This window comes from Rhinolophus ferrumequinum, chromosome 4 (assembly GCF_004115265.2).
Source record: "Rhinolophus ferrumequinum isolate MPI-CBG mRhiFer1 chromosome 4, mRhiFer1_v1.p, whole genome shotgun sequence".
In the NCBI taxonomy this organism is placed as follows: Eukaryota; Metazoa; Chordata; class Mammalia; order Chiroptera; family Rhinolophidae; genus Rhinolophus; species Rhinolophus ferrumequinum.
Window position 1 is genome coordinate 44892589 of NC_046287.1, and position 25009 is coordinate 44917597.

At 43.8% G+C, this 25009-nt stretch overlaps 1 protein-coding gene across 1 annotated transcript in view; it reads left to right on the top strand.

Moving 5' to 3' along the window:
- The window catches only part of UBAC2 (UBA domain containing 2), a 156515-nt gene extending 132958 nt beyond the window's left edge, over positions 1-23557 (top strand). Inside the window, exons 8-9 of the mRNA XM_033104386.1 lie at positions 9544-9666; positions 23214-23557. Coding sequence (XP_032960277.1) covers positions 9544-9666; positions 23214-23321 — 231 coding nt within the window. The 3' untranslated portion in view covers positions 23322-23557. The remainder of the gene's footprint in view (positions 1-9543; positions 9667-23213) is intronic.
- The last annotated feature ends 1452 nt before the right edge of the window (positions 23558-25009 follow it).

Sequence of the window (25009 nt, forward strand, 5' to 3'; positions counted from 1 at the left end):
TGTGTGTGTGTGTGTGTGTGTCTGTGTAGCAAAAGAGTCCACCTTGAATCCAAAGGGAGCAAGTTCTCAGCCTAGATTAACCCAAGCAACCTTAAAGACAGCACGCGAGCATGTTGAACACTTCTCAGCACTTTTTCTTTTTAGTTTCACTCTTTCACTTTTTGGTGCAATTTCTTTTAAAAACTGTTCTTGTCAAGTTGCTGTGCTGCCTTGTCAACAAAGCAATCTAATCAGTTAGAGCTAGTTCTTTTATGACTTTTTTCTTTTAAGAGTATAAAGTGTGTAGTATCAAGTGTGGAATAAATTACTAGTGCTTGGTTGATAAAAATCTGCAAACTAAATGAAAATTAGGTGCAAGAACTCCATTTTCAAGTGAAATTAAAGGTAGGCTGTTTATCTCAATCTGTACCTCCTTGCAGAAACTATGGTTATGCTTTTGGTGCTCTTGTAGTTGATCATACCAACGTTTTTGACAAAATTCAGAACAGAAAGGATCGATCTAAATTCTTATCCTTTTCCAAGACTGACTCATTAAGTGACCTCGAGAAAATCATTTCTATTTTCCATTCTACCTTGGTATCTTCATGAGAAAGAAGAGCGTGGCACAGTCTCATGGTATTTAAGAAAACATGCTCAGTAAATGATGATGACATACTCAGTATTTTGGAGAGATGAGAAGTTATAAGCAATCCTAATCCTTTTCTTATTTTTTTCTTTTATCATTTATTAATCACTTTTCCAAACCATGAATGAATTTAGAGAGGTACCCTACCCTACAGCAGATATAATGCTAAACAGGGGTATATTAGAAAAATTGTCCTCATAATCATTTTATGAGTTTTCCTCCCCCCAAAAAAAGCCATCCCTATGGGTTTTCAAAACCAGAAAACAATTCTAGACAGGACAAACCACTGGGGTACCTGCGAGTTTCTCAGGAAAAGTCCTGATCGTCTTGAGAAGCCTTGAATTTCGTGGAACCAATCCCAGGTTCAGACCCTGCAGCCTGATGCTAGCTAGGGGTGACAGATGTGGTTTTGTAAATAAAGCAGCAGGAGCCCAGGAATTTCCAGAGTAGTGAGTCATGACCTCCTGTCCCAGATAAGAGCACTGAGTAGCAATACTGAGATTTTTAAAAATCATAACTTTTTAAGTGATAATGATGTGTGCATGCATGTTGAACCTGGATGCCCGAGTGATGGAGCTGAAGGCGTAGGCATAGTCTGGTTCAGAGCATGGGCTTCGGGCTGAGCGAGGCCCTTGCGCAGCACCTTACTTCTCCGGATCGGAGAAGTTCCTAATTTATAAACTCTCTACTGCTGTAGTTCTGGTAGGGCGACTGCTCGAGGAGGCCAGGGCTCATTAGAGATCCTTGATACTGGAGGTAGCACTCCTGAGTAGTACAGAAGTGCCCAAAATGGAGGTTCTCTAGACCGGTGTCTGCCTAGGGGTCCCTGCTGCAGCAGCTCTGGCAGGTGGCCGGAAGGGTCCTGCTGGAACAGTGAAGACCTCTTTTTGAGAGAACTGCTTGGCTTCAGATAATCTTTAATATACCGATTAGAAAGAGGTAACTCATAGTTTAAGGATCATCTAGTCCAGCTTTCCATTTTACAGATGAGGCAACCTGGACTCAGTGTTATATTCTCTAAGATTGACAGCTTGACTGAGTTCTGTGGAAGTTCTGCAAAGTGGGGAGAGCAGCAAGGACTTGGATTGTCAAAAGAAGCCAATTACAGGCATAAAACCAGAACTGGGTCCTGTACAAACTGGCAGGGGGAAGGGTGGTGAGAGGGACCAGGGGAGGGTATTTTACATGACAGACACCATTTGAACAGACATAGTTGAGGGACCATGAGTGGAAGGGACATGCAGGGAAGAAGTAAGAAATAATTTAGGATGGAGCTGGTTTTAGAGGACCTTCAAAATGGACAGAATAGATACGTATGATGCAGTACAATTTTCAATGGAGGCCGTGGCTTTGTGAGAGGGCTTGTAATGCAGACTCACCGGCAGTAGTGTGCAGATTGGATTCGGGCACTGTTAGTGTCAGTGGTGTCATCTAAGAGGCTGCTGGCTTAATCTCAGTGTGGGACAAGGACTTAAACAGTGACAGCTCCCCTTCAAAGGAAAAGTCTGTGGCCTTTCAGGATCGGTTGGATTTGATGAACCGGTTGGATTTGATGAACCAAGGTTGGATTTGATGAGCTGAGTCCAGAAGATTCCCCAGTCGTTCAGGCAGTGATGACCTAACATTAGGTGGGAAAGTTGCAGTCTGCCCCGGCATAGTGCTGTTGAAGGACGAGTGAGGGAATGAGAGACGATCCCTGAAGATGTGCAAATGGGTGACTGGAGGGGTGGAGATGTAAAAAGGGAGGGGAAATCTTGAGTAATCCCCAGTCTCATTTTTAATAACGAGTTTCACCTCTTCTTCAACCAGAACACATCCTGGTAACAAGTACCAGAATTCATTTTAATTTTGACTTTAATAATTTTTGTGTAGAGCTAAAAGTTAAGGAGGGGAAACCATGACCAAAACGTTGGCAGACAAAGAAAGGGGGAAACAAAAGATAACATGTAGAAATCAGTAATCCCCATGCTGAAAGATGCTCTTCCATTCACATTTTCAAGGAAACCATATTGGCGTTCTTGTCCTGTGCAGTCCTTACCATAACTTGTGTTCAGCGTTCATGAGCATGTAAATGAAATTAAGATAGTGAAACAGCCTTAAAACGAGAGATAGGTGTCATCTCTCTGGGCCAGATTCGCCGCCTGGAGGCTGGGTCTGTGAGGAATCCGCAGTCTCCCCCACCACCCCTTACTTCCACCTCCTTCTCACAGAAAGGTTGAGTGTTTCCATTCTCTACCAGAATCAAAAACAAACCTCCTAAAAAGGCGAGGACGTCTTTGATCATGACTCTTCTTGGATGAAAGCGTCACCATGAGAAGAGAGTGTTTCGTCAGCCAGGCTTTCGTAATGACAGATTTGAGCATTCTCCATATGGCTCAGCGTGACATTCCTGATACCACGCTTTGTCATCACCCCCAAAGGGCAGGGAGCCGAAACCGTTCACCCAGAGCCAAGCGCCAGGGTGAATAGTGAAGCCAAATTTGAATCCTACAGTTCATTTTACAGTCTTTCCCCCTGTTCCACCGTGACACCCCCAACAGGAATTTACCAGGCTCTTTGTTGAAACAGGGAAAATACATGGTTCTCTTGAGTTTGCAGCTAAAGTTGAAACTAATTTAGCCTGTTGTTAAAATTATCTCAGGAGAAGTCAGATCAGCTCTGGTAGGAGTCTTGGGCCTCTCAAGAGAAAAGTCACCACTCAAAACACAAGACTCGAGACGCATGGCTGTTACCTCGCACCCTAGTTGAAGTGTTCCTGTGGGGACAGCAGTAGTCGAGCTGTTGAGTTGCTTCCTGGGCTGTTGGATTCCCTTAGCAGCCTGGTAGTGGCTTCTCTGGACGCCTCCTCACCGCCCCGCTCCTCAGTGCCACCCCACTTCAGTCCCCACACTAGCACCCAACCCACGGACGGAATGGACCGGCAAGGCCACCGCCTCTGGGACTCTAGATGACCAGAGCAAGAAAGAGGAAGAAGAGACGTGGCAAACAGCCCCAGTGCCATCAGAAACTTTTATCTCCCGAGCCAAAGGCTCTAAAACCTAAGCAAAATCATGTATTTTATCTCCTGATCTTACTACTATGGAAACTGCTTTCTGTTTTGCTGAGAAAAAATGCTTGATATAAAGTATCTGAGCTCCCAAAACTGGTCAGTCAGGTAAACCACAAAGAAAAAATGAAACAGAGCTGTAAAACTAGCCTGGCATTTTGTTGAAGTCCTGCTGAGGCTGCTTGCTGCTAAGCAGCCTAAAAGATGTTGTAATATACTGTTTTTATGACACTGTTCAAATGTTAGGGTGTGGCCCCTCACGTGACATGGCTAAATCCAGGTTCCTGAATGCTTCTCTTCTTCCTATTTTCAAGGCATTACCAATGAGTTGTTTTCCAAATATGTAATAGGATTTATTCTGAGCCTCACAATTGTCCCTCCCTTTTATCCAAGTGCTAAATGAATGTATTGCTAGTTTGTGTGTGTGGCAGTAGAGTAAGGGTTTGTTTTGTTTTTATTTTGTTTCCAGTTTTGCCATGAAGTTATGATCGCTGATGACAGCAACCTCTAGTAATATTTCTTTTCTCTGTATTGTAGTGCTTATTATTAGTTCTAAGTCTAATAAGAGACCTCTCACTTAGTCCTTAATGACATGCAATCTCAGTGCCTTTTATGTAGTTTCTCATGTACCTTTGTTCTGTGAACTCAGCTGAGTTTTTTCAGGGCTCTAGGATATTAGTCATTTCTGTGCACGTCGCAGCCGTTTTTACCTGGCCCCAGTACAGTGCACTGCACATGGAAGATGAATGAATGAAGCGATGCATATTCGTATGCGCATTGAAATCTGCAGCTTCCCAAGACCACTTGGAAGCAGTACAGTGAATTACAAATACCCTCTTATATGATGAGTTGCCGTTCGTAGTTTCATTGGCACCAACTAGTCTCCCAGCAGTGGATCTCATACCTGCTGGTTCCTGTGTTAGAGGGAGATGGTGCTTCCTGTCCTTACAAAATGTGTCAGCCATGTGCTTTGTTCTGTCAGCCTCCTTGCTTTAGCTCCCTCCATCCGGACATTCATTATTAACCTACCATGTAGGTCCCTGTGTTTCAACTAATTATGAGGCCCTTGCTGAAGAAAATTCCATAAAACTTAACTCAGCATTATGCTTTACTGTGTATTTGTCCTTTCATTGATTCATTCAGCGATATTTCTTAAGTACTTATATATGCCAGGTGCCACATGAAGCTAAGTCTACAAATGGGCAAGCTGGATAGTCTTGGCCCATGTGGAGCTTATAGCTCGCTGTGGCATTCGAACCAGGCAACACATAATCGAAGTGTAGTGTACTAAGTGCTGTCCGTGGAGACATACAGCGAGATACGAGAGCACAGAAGAGGAGTATCAAACCCCAGAGGTGGGGGATGAGAGAAGGCTCCCAGAAAGGAGTCTAGAGTGTGAGGGGGAGTGGTGAGAAAGACCATTAGTGTGGTAAACAGGAGGCTGGCAAGCCATAGTATGAAATTCAGATTGTACCTTTAAAGCAGTGGGAACTTGCGTGGTATCAAAGGAGAGTATCTGCAGTAACCTGAAAAGAAAGGTTCTTGCTGTACTCTACTTTTTTTCCTAACTATGTGTCTGTGTGTCACTAAATTTTTTTATGTACCTCAAAAGCCAAAGTGACATCTAACAGAACTGAATGCAGAAGCAAATGTGAGAATCCAACTATCTTCTATTAAGTCAGACATTAAAAAAGATTGGCAAAAATTGAAAACAATGACATTCTTCTCATTAATTCTTTTTCTGTTTTGAAAAGCACTGTTAGCAAGTAATGAATTTGTGATTGCTATTAATGAATTAATAAATATTTTAAGATTAATAAAAAGGCAGTGGGGAGCCATTATAGGGTTTTAAGTACAGGAGTAACATGGTAAGATTCGTATCTTAGGAAAACCTCTCTGAAGCCACCCCACCCTTGATGGTAATCTAAAATAGGGCAGTGAGAGAGAGGGTAGAAAGAAATGGATGGATTCCAAAGATACTTAGGAGTTATAATTAACGGAGCCTGGAGCCTGGCGGTCTGGCTTCTGTAGTGGACGGCACAGTGGGTCATCCCCATTGTAAACTGCTCACATGAAAGGAATAGGTCTTTCCTCAGGGTCTGGGTAGGACTTCCCAGCCACTGTGTCATGGTCACAGGTGGGCTGCGATATTGATCCCCTCAGCCCTTGGGGCAGCTGGGAAGGGCCTGAAGCTGCCAGGCTAGTTGCAAACAGCTTTGACTGTCCTGTGTGTTATGCAAATATGTCTATTTTTGTGTGTGCCATGATGTGAAGAACATTGGAAAACTGTGGTCTGTAGCACAGTTAGTAATTCGTTACATAGGTGCCGTCTCAACTCCTCTGTGCCGAGGCAGGTCTCACTGAACAGTCACATCACTCATTACTGATGAACCCACACCCTCCCCCAGAATCTTCCCGACATGGTCCGCAGCCAGCCACAGACGATACAGTGGAGGTGGCCCTGCCTGCCTGCCTTAGCCTTCAAAAACGGCTTTCGGATCACCAAAGACTGAGAATAAAAGATGATTTTTTCCCCAGTGACTAACCTTTTTAAGATAAGATAAGGATGCTTTTGGAAAAAATTTTGATTGTTCTAAACCATTATATCCATAATACCCACTCCGTAATTGTTCTCCATTTCGCTCTCCGACGGAACACCTCTTTGGCTGGGGGATCAGCTCAGGCTGCACTGAGCTTAGAGCTGCACTGGCCACCTGGGGAGTATATACAGATTTTACCCCCTTTGCAGCTCTCCAGGGTCCTGTAGTCGAGTTGGGAAGACAAGAAATAAAACTGTCTTGCCTTCCCCTCAGGAGACCATGAGCCCCAAGTGAGCAAGACTCGACCCTGTGCCTAGCTCCCACCCTCCTGTGGGAACTGCGAGCCCCCAGAAAGCTAATTGCATTAGATAGTAATAATATAATAGCTAATGTAAAATAGAAGTCTTTTAGAAGTCTTCAGGCTCTGTTTTAAATGCTTTGCCTGTATTAACTCATTCATTTCTCATAATACCCTTATGAGGTGAGTATAGTTATTATTCCCATCTTACAGAGGCTCAGAAAAGTTTTTTTAAAAACTAAGGCCTACAAATAAAAAACTCAAACCAGCAAAAACAAAAAAAACTAAGGTCACACAGGAAGTGGCAGAGCTGGGATTCGAACCCAGGTATTCTGGCTCTAGAGACTGCTCTGTCATTCTGCTTCCTCTACCTTTTTGTTCCTCTTTCATTACTCCTTAGCATTGCTTTGACCCTTTAAGTAGGGATAGACCCATTCTCGGTCCCCTGTCTTTGAACAGGTTGACAGAAATGCCTGGTTCTCCTCTCCATTGTTGAAATCATCCTCATCCTCTAAAATTCAGCTAAGTGCCCATCCTCTTCACAGCTTTACCCCTGTGTTTTGACTGCGGTTGGTCAGTGCCCACTCTGAAGGTGTCTGGCCCTTTGCCTGAGGCCACACAGCTTCTTTCTTCATTATATACCACCTTGCTGTGTTCTGATTGTTCCATTTCTGTATGTCTTGCCTTCCCCTCAGGAGACCATGAGCCCCAAGTGAGCAAGACTAGACCCTGTGCCTAGCTCCCACCCTCCTGTGGGAACTGCGAGCCCCCCAAAAGCTAATAAAGGGCTCTTCTGCCCCAGCTTCGCAGTGTAGGCACATCTTAGTACAGACACTGCCTGACCCTCCCATTCCAAAACCTGCCAAAGCCTTCAGAGGTGGAGTTCTATGCTATGGAACTTCCATTTGATAAACTGTTACTAACGTTTACTGCTCTCAGTTGGGAACTTAGCCGTTCATTTATTTTCACAAGAAATTTCTTTTTTTTTACCCCCCCGGAGGATTAGACCGACACCCATTTTGGATGGCCTCTTAATTTTTTTAATTTCTCATTATAATTATTTTAAACATATGCAAAAGTAGCATAAAGTCATGGTTCTCTAACTCGGGTAAGAATCAGAATCACCTGAAAAACTTGTTGAAACGCAGATTGCTTCATTTGAAAATCTCCTCTACCAACTAATAACAGATATTGCTGTTTCCTTTTTCCTCTTTTAAATATGTGGTTACTGCTTTTGAAGAAGACAAAGTGAAGGAAACGTTTCCTGTTTGTAGAGGCTCATATTTAACCCTGCGTAAAGAGCAGATTAGTGTCAAAACATCTTAGAACCTAGAGCTTCTGTTACTTTCTGCTTTTTAAGCACTTTTTTACTATCACAGGAGTAGAGAAATTGGTTTTGTTTTGCCTACTCTTTCACTCTCACTCCCTTTGAAGAAATAAAATGTTACAGATTCAAAGGTTCATTCCCCTTCCCACTGTCCTGGTGTGTCATGCCTAATGCCTGTGCATCTTTGCATCTTACCACGTGCGTATATATCATGGTGTCTCAACCGAGACACTGTGGACATTTTGGTCTGGGCCATTCTTTGTTGTAAGGTTTGTCCTGTACATCACAGGATGTTTAGCAGCTTCCCTGGCCTCTACTCACTAGATGCCAGCAGCACCACTTCCTGTCCCCCACTCCCAGACCCCCACAAGACAACCAAAAATGCCTCCAAATATTCCAAATATCCCCTGGGATATCACAACTAGTGTATATCCATAAAATCGTTTAAATAGTACACTGCTGTTCTGAGTATGTTTAAAATTTACATAAATGGTATTTTATATACATATTTTTATACAACTTTTTTTCTTCATTCGGCATTGTATTTTTGAGATTTATTCACAAACATCTAGATTCTGGCTGTTCATATAATAATCATTTATATAATAGAACCATTTATTTGTTTCCCTACTTAGGGATGGTTCAATTTTTTACATTTTCTTACTTAATATTATAATCAGTGTTTCACAGAACATCTTCATAAATGCACTATTAGGCACTCGTAGCTACCTGGAGATGAAATTGCTGGCTCATACAACAGCCTCAGTTTACTCAGATCTTGACACATTGTTGTTCAAAATATTTATGCCAATTTATACTCCCATCAACAAAATACAGAGTTCCATTTCCTTCACATCATCCCATACTTGCTATTGTTAGACTTTTTATTTTTGCCAGTCTTGTAGGTATGAAATAACATATTGCTGTTTTAACTTGTATTTCCTACTATCAGTGAGGTTGGATATCTTTTCCTCCATGTTTTGACTCAAGGTTTCTCTTTCTATAAATTGTCTGTTCATATGTATTACCCACTTTTCTCTTGAATCATTTTTTCTTATTGATTTATAAGTGTTCTTTATATATTGAAGATATTTTTCCTTGTCAGTTATGTGTTGCAAACATTTTCTCATAATCTGTACTTTGTCTTCTAACTTGTTTATTTTTTTTAGTCATACAAAAGTTCTTACTTGTAATAATTTTTAGCCATCTCTTTACTTATGGTTTATTTTTGTTTTAGAAATCCTTTCCTATCCCAGTGACATAAAGAATATTCTCTTATTTCTTCTAAAATGTTTAACAGGTTAGCTTTCCACATTGAAGTCTTTAATCTGTGGAGTAAATTGGCCTCCTCTCCATGTCATCCTTCCTGTAACACCCATCAAAGCCCTGAGTGCTGTAGGGTCAGCAGAGATGGGACAGTGTCCGTGGGGACACAGTGGGGCTGAGGTTAGGAACGTCTGCAGAGCCAAACTGAATGAGTTACTTTGACAATACCCACTACCTTCTCTTCTCTCTGTCCGCCTACTGCCGGAGCTGATTTTCTCCTATTGATTGAAGGATGGTGGGATTGCTTGCATACAGCAGATCAATACGACATTTTCTTTCTCAGTCTGTCAATGTGACTGCCTTGCAAGAGAAAGCTCTCCCAAGCATTATGATGGTTCTGCCCTTTCTGTGTCTGATCAGTGTGTATTGATCTCTTTTTAGGGAGGAATGATCAATTGGAATCGTCTTTTCCCTCCTTTACGTCAGAGACAAAATATAAACTATCAGGATGGCCGACGGTCTGAACAGCAAGCATCCCCTGCTCTGGAGGTTTCTGAGGAACAGGTAATCAGTAACACCTGGTACTTATCCTAAACCAGTGCTTCAGACTTCAAGCAGTTTGGGTGAACAAGACTTGAAAGAAATTTTGCACATAAATACAAAGGTTTTGATAGCATTTAAACTGCCACCTGTAGCAGTGATAGACATTTGGGGCCTTTATTGGCTACTGTGGGTCCTATGAGTGGGTCCTCTGAGGAAAGCATGGTATGAAAGCAAATATATTGTGACCACTTATTTTAAAACTGTAAGAAACGATTGAAGTTGGTTCCCTACAAGGGGTGGGAGAGAAGGAGGCGGCTGGATGGGGAGAAAGGGGTGCTTTCCTGAGTATACCTTTTTATGGTTTTAACTTTAGGAATCAAGTTAATGTTTTATATATTTGAAAAGTAAATTGATAGGAACAAGCTTAAAAGTAAAAAGAAACAGAAATGAATGATCCAACTGTGTTTTAAATGAATAATATAATCATGGGGGGGCAACTTAATTTCAGTAATTTTTTAACATAATATGCCCACTGACTAAAGAAAAAACCTGCAAAGAAATCTTAAACTCTTCGTAGGTTTATTTTTCATAGTGGCATACGTACAGCAGTTCTGAAATTATATTGTATGTATTATAGATTTGAGCAAATGAGGAAATAGGTTGATCTTACTGTTGAAGGAAAATAAAACTACAGAATAGGGGAGGGCAAGGAAGAACCCTGTGTGGTTGGATAGGAATTAGAGATATCATCATAAACTCTCAATTTAATAAGTGTGTGTGTACGTGTATCTTAGCTCTGTCGACCAAAAGGAATCAGACGCATTGCAGGAGCACTGAGCAACTTACTGCCCAGATCTAGTTCCTAAATACTGTTGCCCACTAATCATAACCAGCCTTTTTAGAGAAGTGGTGGGTCCCAGGCCCAGGATAAAGAAGGCACAAGGTGACCCAGGGCCAACCACTGTATGCAAGGAATTAAGGAAGTGCTCCATCACTGAGGGCCATGCTACAACGATGCTGGAGCCAGCTTGGGCAGTCCCACTGGCTATATCAGAAACATCAGACTTGAGCATCAACATAAATAAGGACAGTACTGTAATGTAATCCATGGGGGTGGGAGAGAATGCATGAGTTCATGCTTATATTAATAGACAAATATTTATATACATATATCCTCAAGGGTAAGGAAAATGCTTTCCCTTTCAATAGAATGGAAAGTAATGTAGAAAGAAGGATGGTATAGGAAATTCAAGGTTTTCAACTACCAGAATAAAAATTCAGGGAAAAGTCATCATTATATGAAGAACAGTCTATATAATCTCAAAGTCTCTACCTGCAAGTTACTTATTACAAAAGGAACCTAGTAATTATATAGAGAAATCGGACACGAGCTTCACCAAGTTTTTAGAGGTTACTTTACCATAATGGGAACAAAGACCACTGTGGGCTTGCCCTGAAAAGGACAAATCAGTCATGTGTTACCAGCAGAAATGCGTAAGTTTGCTCATAAAGGAAAAGCAGCCAATCCCAGTTTGAAGGACATTCTGTAAAATACCTGACCTGCCCAGTGTGCTCCAGCAGTACTGATGTCCCAGACTGCTCCTGGTTGAAGGAGACTCCGGGAGGCGTGCCAGCTAAACGTCATAGGTGCCCCTGGAATGCATCCTGTACTGGATACATGTTTGTTTTTGGCGAAGGACATTTTAGAGTTAGTTGATGAAATTGGACTATAGGTTAGTTTATTGTTTTCTATTAACGTCAAGTTTCTAGATTTGGTATCTGTACTGACTGTGGATAGGAAAAACTGTCCTTGTTCTTAGAAAACAAAATACACACATGATGTATGCCACTTAATCTCAGATGGCTCAAGAAACATCAGTGTGAGAGTGTGTGTGTGTATAAACAGAGAGAATGAAAGAGAAAAAGCAACTGTGGCAAAACAACATTTGCTTAGTCTGGATGAAGAGTAATCAGGGATCTTGGTACTATTATTGACATTTTTCTGTAAGCTGGAAATTAAAGAATTTCAAACTAGAGTTTTAAAAAATACATAAAAGTAAATTTAGAGCATTGCAATAATAACACTTTTAAATTTCCTCCTGCGTATGATGCTCTCTTCTCATGAAAGCAAATCACAGGCAGCAATTCATAGCTGGTCACACCACCCAGGTCATCACCTCCTCCGTTCCTGTCCCCAGAGTAAAAAAATGCCATTCAGACCCAGGTCACCCAGTCTCTGCAGCGAAGCTGTGTCCTGACTTTTTCGGGAACTCGAGAGGGGTCCCTGGGTGGGGCGCCCACTGCCCCCTGCATTAGGCCATGATAAATCCTTTCGAAAGAAACCAGTGGACTGCGCCTGATGAATTGATGGAGCCCCTCGCCCTTGCAGCCTCAGTTCAGACTGATCATTCCAGCAACTCTTTAGCACTGAGCAGTGGATGGAAGAGCCATAGTTCTCTTCCACCTCCAATAGAGAATTTCTAGAAAAATGTTATCCCCACAACAAGAAAATAAAGCCCAATAACTCAGCATTTGTAAGGTATTTATGATAAGAGTTTAACAAGTGAGCTAATACTCTCAAATTCAGGTGAAAAGAAATGGAGTCCTGGTCTATTACTGTTTACTTTATAGAACCTCAGGTCATATTCCTCACTGAGCAGCTGTTAACTGTATGAGGTATTTAAAGGTCAGACAGTTGTTAGTTTTGGCACTTTGGGGGGAAAAAAAAGATAACAGGAGAGAATGTGTGCAATTGAAGTCTTTAGAGTGTTTTAATGAATCACTTTCCTTGATCCTCCCAGAATGACAACAGTGAGGTTAACAGGTTGTGAATATCAGTTTAAAACAGCATTGACTTCTTCCTTGCTGTGTTATGAAAAGATATAACTACATGCAAGGTTGTTTTTACCATATGCTTCCTTATTCATTAATTTTCTAAATCTTGTTTTCTTGGGGTTTCTTGATTATCCTGAAAATGGCCATTATAGACCATTACTGCATGAAGACACAGAGTCCTCCCAGGGAATTATTTGTTATGTAGACTCTTGGTAGTTCTTGTGATAGGTGCTGGAGAAACTGTCACAAAGATAAAAAAAGATTCTTCTTGCCCTCGAGACATTTACAATAACATTAAGAAATGTATAGTTAATATATAATGTCTTGGTTAGTGTGTTGAGGCTAGACGTTATCTAAAATATTTGTTAGTAACACATTAAGATACCTCAAATAAAATGTTCTAATGCTTAATTTTTCAATTAAATGTGCTATGTTTTCTTTATTTAATATGTCATGTAATTTTAATGCATGAAAAAACTGCGTAATTTTCTAAACTAAAAAAAGTAGAAATGATTATTTGAGTTTTTCTGATGTAAACAAATACTTCAGGAATTTTAGTGAGAATTGTTTAAGACAGGAAATGGAGTCCATCTATTTTGAAAACAAAGAATATTCTAAGAAAGAGCGTGCATCCCTTATTAAATCTAGTACTAGTCTAATATACAGCCACAGAAATTTCTTGCCACCTTTTGTTCTTTTGCTACTGTCAAGTCTCTGGGTTTTCAGTTCTTCACAATTCACTCCTACTATTTTTCAATGAGCAATCCCCCAACCCCTTAGCCGATTCATCACCCCTTGCAAATGTTATACCAGCCACTTTTAAGAATATGCCAAAGCCAAAACCAAGCACCACCCAATAACTTTTTAATAATCAAATGTCTACTATCTTAAAAATAAGTGTGTGTGTGTGTGTATTTCAATTTCTCTTTTTCTTTTTTTCTTTTTTAACCAGGGATTTTTATACAATACCCATACTCAAAATTAACGAATAATTATTGTCATACCAGCTTCATTATTTTTTTTAATCAAAAGATGAAAAACTTAACCAAGTTTCTCTCTCTCGAATCCTTCCTAAGCTTAGAAAATGACCTTTCGGTTTATGCTTAATGGGACATACAGGTAAATTCAGACAAGGAAGTTAAGACTAAACCCAAAGCTGGGACTTAACAAAAGGAAGATGAACATGGACTGGTAACAAATTTCAACGTCCTGTCTTCCATTCACATCTGTTCTGCCTTTTATTCAGCCAACAGTTACCAACTCTTCTGCTGTGCAGGGGCTAAGCACTGGACTAGGTTCTTGAAATACAGAGATAAATAAGGCTAGTTTCCTGCCCTCACGTGGTGCAGAGCCCAGGGCAGGGAGCCAGGCAAGGCGACAGCTCTAGTCAGCTGTATCGAGGTCGAAGTCTTCCAATGCGATTAAAACTCAGAAGGATGGCCAGTGCTGGGAGGGTTGGGGGCAGTGGCATTTGTAAAGACCTGGCATGGTGAAAAGTGCATCCAGTTGGGGGCGGCACAGGTGGGCGAGGTTGGAATTGAGGGTGACGGGGGAGTGGCAGGGCCACTGTCCAGGGAAGGGGCAGGATAGGCCCCCCCAGTGGCCTTTGATCACGTGGACTTCTGCTTTATGCTGTAGGCATTAAAGAACCGTGACAAGGTTTGAAACAATTACATCATCAAGTTTCCCCGGAGGACGGACTAGACATGGAGGGAAAGGTGTATTATAACCAAAGCTACGTATGTAATGTCTTCCACCCCTGCCCGGGAGCATGTTATAGTCGGGGTGCTTACGAGACTGTCGCCCAGACGAGATTTGTTACCACTTACTATGTTTATAACACATGACACCCCTAGTGTTGATCCTAGTCGTGTCCTCTGAAATATCCTGTGGCCCACGTGAGAGAGAATGGCTTCAAAGCACACAGAAACTTTCAATCTTACCTGACAGACAGCAAAACGTATTTAGTATGAGAGAATCTAAATCTCAGTGAGGTTCTCTTCCTATCTCAGGGGTCCTCACCAGTGTCTCCCAGAAAACCCTCTAAGCTCCGAAATACTCATCTTAGAAGACAGTCTTCTCACTAGTACGTATTTGTTTTGCGGCACATTTTGTGCTTCTGCTCTAGGGACTTGTATGTTCTCTTTCTCACCCAGCAGACACTGAGCACCTTGAGAGCTGATACCATCTCTTCCTTGTTTCTTACCCGACACACAGCCTGACACACAGAAGGTGTCTCGGCAGTGGTTAGAGCAGGGCTGAATGTGAAGGTGTGATCAGTGGACTTCTCTTTCAAAAGGACACTTGTTTTCACTTAACAATGTGTTAGAGAGTGGCATTATGTCAGACCTTTTCATCTCTAATGCTAATAGACTGGAAATGGTTTTTTAAGAAAACACCAAAGTTAAATGTCTTTGAATGAAATATTCGGTGGCAGTCAAAGAATGAACTAACTTTCGAGGGGTGCCTAATTCCGCTGGGCACTCCAAAAGATATAAGCAAAGGAGCTTATCCAGCCTGCAGTGAGGGTCTGTCTTCTCAGTACCAAAACCTGAACCAAGCAGGAGAGCGCAAAGATAGGGGGCCACTGAGCAGCCTGTAGCTGGGCAGGAACATAAAATAACCACAAACAGTTCTCGCACCGAGAGATGTAATCACAGGGGTTCAGCGATTCTAAGAAGGAGAAAGTGGTCCAGTGATAGGGGATAGAGCTGCATTGACCCACAGGGTCTGACAGTGAGCTTGCCGCAGGGGCAGTAGGGTAGGAGAGGAGGCGTGCCCTCAGAGGGCCCAAGTAGTAGTTACAGTGAAGGGGAGGGGAAGACAAGCCGCTCTCCTGTAGCTTCTGCCAGGATGCTCCACCTGGCAGGGAGCCATGTGGCCCCGGGAAGTTGCCTGCCATGAATGGGCAACCCAGCATGGCACTGGGTCGGGCCACCTTCCAGGTTGGTATTGCTTTCTGCAAAGCGTCAGAATTTGGGAAGTAAGAACCCAAAAATCCTTTTGTTTTTGACGCCTGTAGCTAAAGGGAAGTTCAAGAAAACCACAGTCTTGTTTGAACAAAACAAGCAGAGGAGTGTTTTACTAACAGGAATTGCTATAAATCTCACTGGAATGAATGTCCTATTTCACTTGTATCAAAAATTGGTTGAATTGCAAGTATAAGAGAATGCCAAAGTGGGAACTCTTTTATTTTCTTCAATAAGAATTATCTTGAGATAGCAGGGACACATGTCCTAGTCATAGAGGATGTTTGGGTTGTTGTTTTTTTTAAAGGAAAGGAAAGGAAAACTGATACGGATTTATCTTCATCCCTCTAGGTTTCTTTTCTCATTCAGCGTGGTCCCTCTTTGAAAAGCATATTATAGGAAAATGTACCCCACCTTGTTCTCCTTTGGAGTGCTGTCAGGTGACGGTGGCGATGCTGTTGTGGTGCCTGCTTCTGTCTAAGTTCCCATACGTCACGCTGGCCCTGGGGCTGCAGCAGCCGGGCCTCGGGCCTCGGGCCTCGGGAGGCAGCGGAGGGTCCCTGATGAAGACCAGCTGACAGAGTTGAAGGGTTGCTAAGGGCACGTTCCACAGATATGTCTCCATACCAGTGACAAGGCTAAGCTGGAATAGTGCCAACCTCTCCTTACTATCCCTTAAGTTGAATTATGTCTGATCCTGGCCTCTAGGAAGTCAAGCTTTCAGTTAGAGAAAACAGGCTTTGAAGATGTTACATTTGGATTTCTGAATAAGTTGATGTGGAAGACAGGAAAAGCGTTCACACTCTTGGCTATTAACCCAACTACGCGTGGTTTCTCAAAGAAGTTAGAGAAAAATATCGTTTCAGGGTTTTAGACTAGAAACCAAGATGAACTCTATTCTGATGTTTTGTGGTGAGAATTTTTAGACAGAAACTTTCCTGTAATACACAAGCAAAAGGAGGAAGAAGGTTCTTACTGTGCTCTGAAATAGAGAAGGAATCAGTTGATGGAAATGCTTTTTAGAAAATTCCTATGGGGCATTTTTAAAGTTTTCCAAACAGACTTGTTTTGCGCTGGTCTCAGCCTACCAATAATCATCAGGAAACTTTGAAAAACTAAAGGTTTATTATTGCTATGACCTGGAAGTTACACAGCACACCTGGGACCACACACTGAGGCCCACAGGAGAGAGAACAAGGCGGGGGGAGGGGCGGGGAGACAAGTGCTGGTGTGTATGGGCCTGGGGTTCTGCTTTTACTGGGGATCTAGGGTTTCGTGGGCTACTCTTCATTGGTGAATTGAAAACATAAGAGTGGGAATTTATAGTGCTGGAAGAGAAAATAACAACTGGCCCAAATAAATGGTCAGTTACTGAAATCCACCAAGATCTCTAAAACAAAGGAGCCTTGGTTGGAGGAAGCAGCCTGACTCTTTATCTAATCATGTGGCTGGCGATGCGTTTAGTCCAGATAGCCATCATTGAAGTAGAGGCCTGGGCAACCAAAGCTTAAGTCAGGAACTTGCCTTACAAAAAAGAAAAAAAAACAAAACCAACTGCTAGAGCTTACACAAGACTACTGCAAACCCTGCCCGTCAGTACTGATTGAGATGCAAAGCATGCGTTTGCCTTGCTCTTGACTCTGCTTACATCAGAAAATGTCTCTATCTTAGCATCTTCTTTTCTGCAATTCTAAGTGTTTCACCAGCTTTCTCATCTTGCCCTCAAGATGTTTACTGGTTGTCTTCCCCCAATGGACCGTCAGCTCCTTAAAGAACTTACATCGCTAAACATACACTCCTTCTCTGACCGATCCCAAGCACGTCCTGAGTGTCACAATCTGCGGTGGGTGGAAAAAAGGCCAGCATGGTACCCACTCTCATGGAGCTCACCATTTGCCAAGGAAAAGATCCCACAAGTCACTAAGCCCAACCCACTGCGGTTGCTTCAGGCTGGCCTTGAAACAGCGGGGATAGTCTATAAATACCCGCTGAATTCATGACATCCCTGTGCTTTCACAACTTGGTTTAAACTGATCATGATGTAGTTGTATCTTCTGGTCAAATAAGATCAAGAGATTTTATGTTGGGATTTTCTCTTCCGTTGGATGTTAGATTTGATCAGGTGACAGATGGTTCTCATTGCAATAGCTGAATTAAAAAGACAGGAAACAGCCTGGAAAGCAAACAGATTAAGTGTTCGGTGTGATTTAACATATTTAATAAAATACATGCTTTGGATGGGGAGGGAGGTAGACTAAATATCTCTAAATAGTGTTAATTCTGTGATCCTCAGAATTGAATATAGAACTTACACAGATATAAAGTAAGGTGGCCTTTTTGTTAGAATGTTACGCTCACCTTTTAAAAAGAAGACTTTTCCTATCTTCCTGACTTCATTCGGTCTTATTACATTAGCTTTCTTGGGCCAATTCTTGTTTCTGCTATTTAAGCGCTAGAATAGGTAGCAAAATACCCTTGCGTTTGTTTGTAAGGGTGGCTGTGTTGAGCTGTGGCGGTGGGTGTACCTGTGGGTGTGCTTAGCTGTGGGGCCAATGTTTAATCAGGTCCCTAGCATCTGGGGGAGCACGGGCCTCTCCCTTAATGACAATAAGCACCATCCCAGAGCAGGTGGCTTTTCTTCTCCGAGACTTCCTCCAGCAACTCCGTGCTAGCCGTGGCCCTCTCTGAAAACAAGCCTGCGTTTGATCATTGTAAAAGACACATCACTTCTTTGACCAACAAAGGATATAAAACTAGTAAAGTGGAAGCAGTTAAAGTGAATGCCGAAAACAAAACCCAAGGGTGGTTTTGTCATGCTGTCGGTGTTGTCAGTCTCTGAACTGAGGCCTGAGTTTCAGAGGGAGGGATCTTCACACACCCAGGCCAGGCCCAGTCGCTGTTCAGGAGGATAATAAGTAGCGTAAGAGGTAGTGCTTACTGAGCACCTGCTCTGTGCCCGTCACTGTTCTAGGCCTTCCACACGTGCATCTCTTACCCTCAAAACTGTGAGAAAACTAAGAGCTGAGACTTTAGTGCCCTGCCTGGGGTCACACAGTGCATACATGGCCAGCTGGAGCCTTGCTCCAGAGCTTAGGCTCTTCCTAACACTGAATGGGTCCCCACGTGCCAGCAGCAATGGCTGGGATGATTCTCTTGCACTTGGGTCAGATCTAAAACAGCTGCCAGCCTCCCCTGGGTTTTTATTTTAAGGAATTGTGAAATCTGGAATCCTGTCTACATTTTGCTTACCTGACCCCAGGTCTGCGTGAGCCTCAATTTTCTCTTTCTGCTATTTGAGCACAGGAACTCATGCGTCACTGGCTGAGCACATCACACAGCAACAGGAACGGATTGCACTAGGATTGGGCAAGTTGGCCCTTCCGCACAGATAAACGTTAAGGTCTGCAACAGTAACTGTTAGTCCCATTCATGAGAGCTGTAGATGTCTGTTCTCTGTGTTGCTGGGTTATGCCCCGTTCCTTATCATCTGTTCCACTGAGCCACCCAAAGGAACAACAGTAGAATGTGTGGCCATCTTTCAGGGCGGTGGGGGCCCCATCCAGACTCTCCACTGCAGGACGGGAGCAGTTAGGAAACACCGTCGGAACCCCTCTCTCTTTACCTCTTGTCTTTTCTGGCTAACTATTATCCACATACCCAAGCCCAAGCATGCAATTTCATTTTTCCTTGGATGTTTACAGTTTTGGACACTAGGGAAAACTTACGGATTTTTCCTTAGTGTAATTGCTCAGCTTTTAAAAAGAAGAACTCTGTTAACACTCTTTCTACTTCCTAGGTTTCTTCTTCTGGTCAGAGTACCAGCAGTGAAAGTTTTCCAATCACACTTGTCTTCTCACCCCTAAAAAACACAAAAAGTTCCAAAGCCACAATGAACGGCCAGCCTCCACAACTTTGTAACAGCAGACACTCTCTTCAGCAAAGACCTGCAAGAAACCCAGCTTAGTTATCAAAACCAGTGACGGTAGTTGTTTGTGTGTGAGAGAGAATGAACCCAGAAGCCTCACGTGCATCACTTACGACCTAGGACACACCCCAGCCATCCCAGACCTGAGGGATTTTTCCCTCTCTGGGGCGGGGCAGGCCTGCACGGCCCGGGGCCTGCCCCGGGTCCCTGTGTGGCCAGCTCAGCCTCAGCATTTTCTGGAGTAACTGCAGATTATAAATCATAATTTGCCAAACAGATTTGTTCCTGCCTACCAGGTGCGAAGAAGCAGCCAGTCCTTAGCTATGCTTCAAGTGTAATACTAAACATGCCAAAAGCGTGACCATGAGTGTGTTTGCCATGCTGTTCAGTCATTACGAATGGCCAAGTTGTTGGGCCGTGGTGTCATGTTTATGGGTGACAGAGAGAGGGCAGGGAGAGCTGCCCACCTCCTCACTGGGTTGCGTTGGCTCCACTAAAGACAGTAGCCCTTAACTGTAGCCCCCTCCCCGAGTGTGCTCTCAGAGCAGAGGAGGCAAAGTGAGTAACACTCAGTCCGAAATGCCCTGAAGGAAAAGGAAAAGTGTGGATTCTGAGAACTGAATGCAAAATTGATGTTTCATGTCTAGCAGAAGCCTAAAACAGTTTACCAAGCAGATGACTTATGAACGTTAAGGAGTGTTGTGGTCTAAAGGCACCAAACTGGTCCTTTCGATATAGGATGTCACCAAGACATTTGACAACATCTCGTCAACTTAAGAGATATGTTGGTGACGTGCGCAACAGATAATAATAATGTGAAGTGGGTTTGAAACTAGTTAAAGATCCCCCCCAAAATGTTGATTATCCACTAGACTAGAAAGCGAGGTCTCTGGCGAGTTCTGGGCTTTATCTTTGGTCTTGCCTGCTTAACATTTCCATCAATAATAACTTGGCTGGCATTGTCGGGGTTCGCTAATCAAATTTGGGGGTGATATAAGTTTGTGGGGGTTGATTAGCCTAGTACACAACCGAATTTAAACTGAAAATAGTTTTGCTCAGCTAGAAAACAATCAGAGGAAATTTAGTATAGATGTATACAGTCCTAAACCTGGAAGATCAAATATAAACTTACAAGGTGGGATTTGAGAAGCCTAGCCTGAGATCGTTTCATGTGAAAATACCCGAGGGTTTCTGGCAGGCTCCAACTTAACTGGCCACCACAGTACAATGCAGCTACATACACAGGGGAACACGCACACACACATACACACATGTGTACACACCACTAAGGCATTTCTCTACTGAGGGCTGCAATTGCAGGAAGATCGCAGTCTGGCTGCCCTTTGCGCTGGTCGCGTCCTGCCAGCGGTACTGTGCTCAGTTCTGGGTACCATGTTCTGAGATGGCTTAAAGGGGCAAGCACTGAACGGCTGTAACAGGGACTCGGGCTGGGCACCAACAAACCGGAGTGAACAGAAGCAACGCACGTTCTCAGTGAGTGGTGTGGGAAGCAGTCAAGCCTACAAACACAGGTAAAAGTCACAGCTGCGAGGAACTCTGAGCAGAGGTCGGGGGCATGGGACTTCTACTGTGGACTTCGTCCTAGCCTGGGAGCCACAGGAAAGGGCCAAGCGCCTGAGAACCTGAGATAGAGAGGCGTTAAGCAGGCCAATGGCAGAGGAAAAGAGCCTTCCAACAGAGGAGACGCCACCAGAGCAGGTGGGGGACATGGCCCGCAGGGCCAGGGGTGGACCGGGAGTCAGGGTGCTGGCCTGGAGAAGCAAGCAGCAAGGGGAGGACGGGGGCGGCAGAAAAGGGAAGGGAGTGTTTTCTGTTACTCCACAGGCGAAATCAGTACCCCTGCAGTCCCACCAATGGCAACTAGTGACAGGCAGAGGCGGCTCCCTGTGAGGAAGAGCTTTCCATCTTGGCCAGTGAGTGAAGAATGTCCCTGATATTCTGGAAAAGGCAATTCTTTCCTTGAGTGGGAAAGAAAACTAGAAGATTCCTACCATTCTGTCACGCTATCCGTCAACCTGGGGACTTGAGCTGGAAATCGCCTGTAGGCACTGACTGTTAATTTTTAGAAAACAGCTGTCAAAGGTTTCTGACCACAGCCCACAGTAAGACATGCAGCCCAGTAAAAACATATGTGTGAACATAAAGAACTGAAAGGAAATTTTATGGAAGGAATTTTATTTTACCCTCACTACACACATTTTTCTTTAATCCTAGCCCACTAACTGTTCATGACTCACTAATGAGGGATCACAGTCTCAGTTTGAAAAACACTGGCTAGAACCCCAGCTTCTGAGAATTGTCCCCTGTGTGCCCTCTTTCCTCAGCTGGGTTAGCCTTTCCCTAAGGCTTCTTGAGGGACTAGGTGTCTGGGGATCTGAGCCTGGGCAGTGCCCCAGACGTTACTCCCCGTCCCCTTCCCCCCCACTGACCACTTCTTCCTCTCCTCCCACGCCCTGCTCTGTCCTCCAGCCTTCCCACGCTACCCCCCACACTCACTCACAGCTTGACTCCCCTAAGCAGGAGAAGGAAAGGAAAGGAGGACAATATCCGTCATTCTCTTCCCACTGGGTAGCACCAAGCACATGGTTTTCTACAGGAAAGAAGATTAGAAATGGTGACTGAGTCCTCAGTCAGCCCACAGAAGCCTCTTTCACCAACACGTTGTTGAAGACTCTCAACATTTGTTAAGAGTCTCATGTTTCACTATATATTATCGCAAATGTAGTATAGTTTAACATAAGTACAAAAAATAGATGTCTGTGGTTCATCCAGGCTCAATGTTTTTATTCTACATTTTTAAATGGGAAAATAGGTTATAAATAAACTTGAGTGACTCTTATCTATTTTGACATTGGAGACTGCCTGTATGTAAAAGTGTAGGAAACCTCTGTGTTCACAGATTCAGGATTTGTGGTGAGAAAAATGCAAGCCTCGTCCCCCCTACCCTTGTGGCTTTAGCTGCATCCTTCCCACGCTTCTGCCCCTATGCCACCCCGCTTTGCACTTGGCTGCTACTGCCCAAAGGGCAGGGAACTCAGCAAATATGGCAACTAATGTGATCTCTGCTTGTGATGCCAAGAACTCAAAGGCATTTTTATCGTCGGTGTCTGCCAGCGTCAGGAGTAAATCTTCAATTAACCAGTTGTTGGCATGCATTAGGAAACGGGATTTGATAAGTTGTTCCTCAGGAATCACATTTGACACTGAAGGTGTTGGGAGGCAGGTGAGCGCGGGGCTGCGTATACAGACCTGCTTTGCAGTCCCACAAGCTCAGCCACGCCCTGCGCACCCTGGCAGGTCACTTGTCCCCCCCAGCCTCATTCCAGTCTCTAAAAGGAGGATTAAATGAGATAATATGTATCTTTTGGCTATACAGTGGTACCTTGGTTTTCGAATGTCTCCATTGATGAACATGTCGGTTTACGAACACCGTACATTTTATGGATCTATGGTATCATTAGAGAGTAAAATTCATGCTAAATTTGCAGTTTTAGGGGTTGACTTTAAAGGTCTGGAGTGGATTAATCCATTTGGCATTACTTTCTATGGGGAAACCGTGCCTCAGTTTTCGAACGTTTCAGAACTCGAACGGTCTTCCGGAACGGATTACGTTCGAAAACCGAGGTACCACTGTGTATAGTAACCACTTTAAAATGTGCCTGTTAATGATTTTTTACACATCGGGTTTCACACTGAAATGAAAAGTAGTTTGCTTTTTAGCCTGTCCTACAAAACTCACGTGCAGCACATTTAGGGGCCGGTGTATTAGTGGCAGTGTCATCAGCCTCATCAGGTTTCTGGGTTTTGTTTCTGTTCAGGTTGCCCGGCTCATGGAGATGGGATTTTCCCGAGGTGACGCTTTGGAAGCCCTGAGAGCTTCAAATAATGACCTAAATGTGGCCACCAACTTCCTGTTACAGCACTGACGCCCCGGCAGACAACAGTGGAGTGGCCAACCTGCGGACCACAGCGGGCGGGCGCTGTCCCCACTCCCACGTCAGCCCGAGGGCCCAGCATTCTCGTGCAATGTTCTCAGTGTCCTCGTGGGCACAGGGTGGCCCCACTGCCTCTCCCTTAATTCCACGATCGTTACTGCTGAGTATTGAAAATGAGTTTCAATACTCTCAAATAAGTTTGCCATTAAATTAGCATGTGTTTTCTATCTTTATTTTCTTATTGGGTCTTTTCCTTCGTTTGGAGAACCATCACTCGTTTCTAGTGTGTTTAAAATGCTTTAATATTGCAGATAATCGGAGAGCAGTTGAGTAGCACTCCAGATGGGAAGTGACTGCTATTGTAATCTTACTGTTTTTATTATAATGCATCATCCTACCTGTTAGCCCTTCGTAAATGCTGTAAAAGGAGAAAGGGGGCTGTTACTCAGAAAGGACATGTCACATTATTCCTTGTGGACTTTTGTCATCACTATTTTTTTTTCCCCTCAAATTTGCTTTCAAACCCCAGTGGCTGTTCAGCATCCACACTCCCGAGGGGTGAGCAATACCTCTGCCGCGCACAGCGCTGGCCGGGCCTAGGTGAGGAGGCAGAAGCAGAGAACTAAGTCCCGCTCGGCGCTCTTCGGCCATTCCTGCCCAGGGAAGGCCTTCTCCCACTTCCGTTAAAAATTAACGCTAATACTCAATTACCAAATCTAGGTTCTAGCGTACTCCATGCAACTTAACTGGAGTTAGTTTTGCTCAGAGTATCCACAGTTATCTACTGAGGCTAGGGGTGAAAGTGGGACAAGGAGAAAAAACAAAGAGCAGTGGGCAGGCGGGAGCAATACAGGGCCGAACCCGCGCGCTCGGTGGCCGGCCCAGTGCGGGCTCCGCGCTAGAACAAAAGACAGCATATCTCGGCCGCCAGCCGCAGGGCCAGCTCCACTGCACGCGGGTTCTCCCAGGCCCCGGGGTTGGCCGGGACCTGTGCATAAGGCAGAGTAGACTGCAGACGATGCTGTCACAGAGACAGGTGGGAACGGAAGGCCGGAGGTGGACAAACATAAAAAGATCAAAAGCAGGGTGGCCCTTGAGACGTAAGGAAATCGTGCAACAATTGTGTTCCACAAAATGAGCAGAAATATATCAAATTGATGTAAATTTGGACATGTATGATACTTACAATAAAGTTTTTATTGTGTTTTATTTTTTTGGTATTTTTTATTAGACTTACCTAAATAAAACTTTGTTCTAGGCTGTTATTTACCACCAAAAAACATGCTAGTCAGCTCGTCTTCCTTCAGAAGATTTGGGTGCTTTTTTGAAATGAGAGAAGCCATTTTGTTCTTGCAAGTTCGACCGGCCCCGTGAGGCCCCATTCTTAGGTTTGTCTGGGCCATTGGGCTGCCCAGAATGGGGGTTGAGTGACTTTCGGGGAGGCCAAGCACAGGCTGCAAGGACACTCGCTAGTAGACGGGACGTCCTCGACTGTATTCTCGGACCATGGCATGTACAAGACAGCCTGAGAGTGCTGACCGTGGATTCATGGCCGAATTTTGAGACAAATCCACCCTCTACTTCCAAGGCAAAAGGTCTCAGGAAAGAACAACTGTATCTAAAAACCACGTCCTATGTTCCCTCTCGCCTTCAAACAGCACCTAGCAAAGTAAAACCAA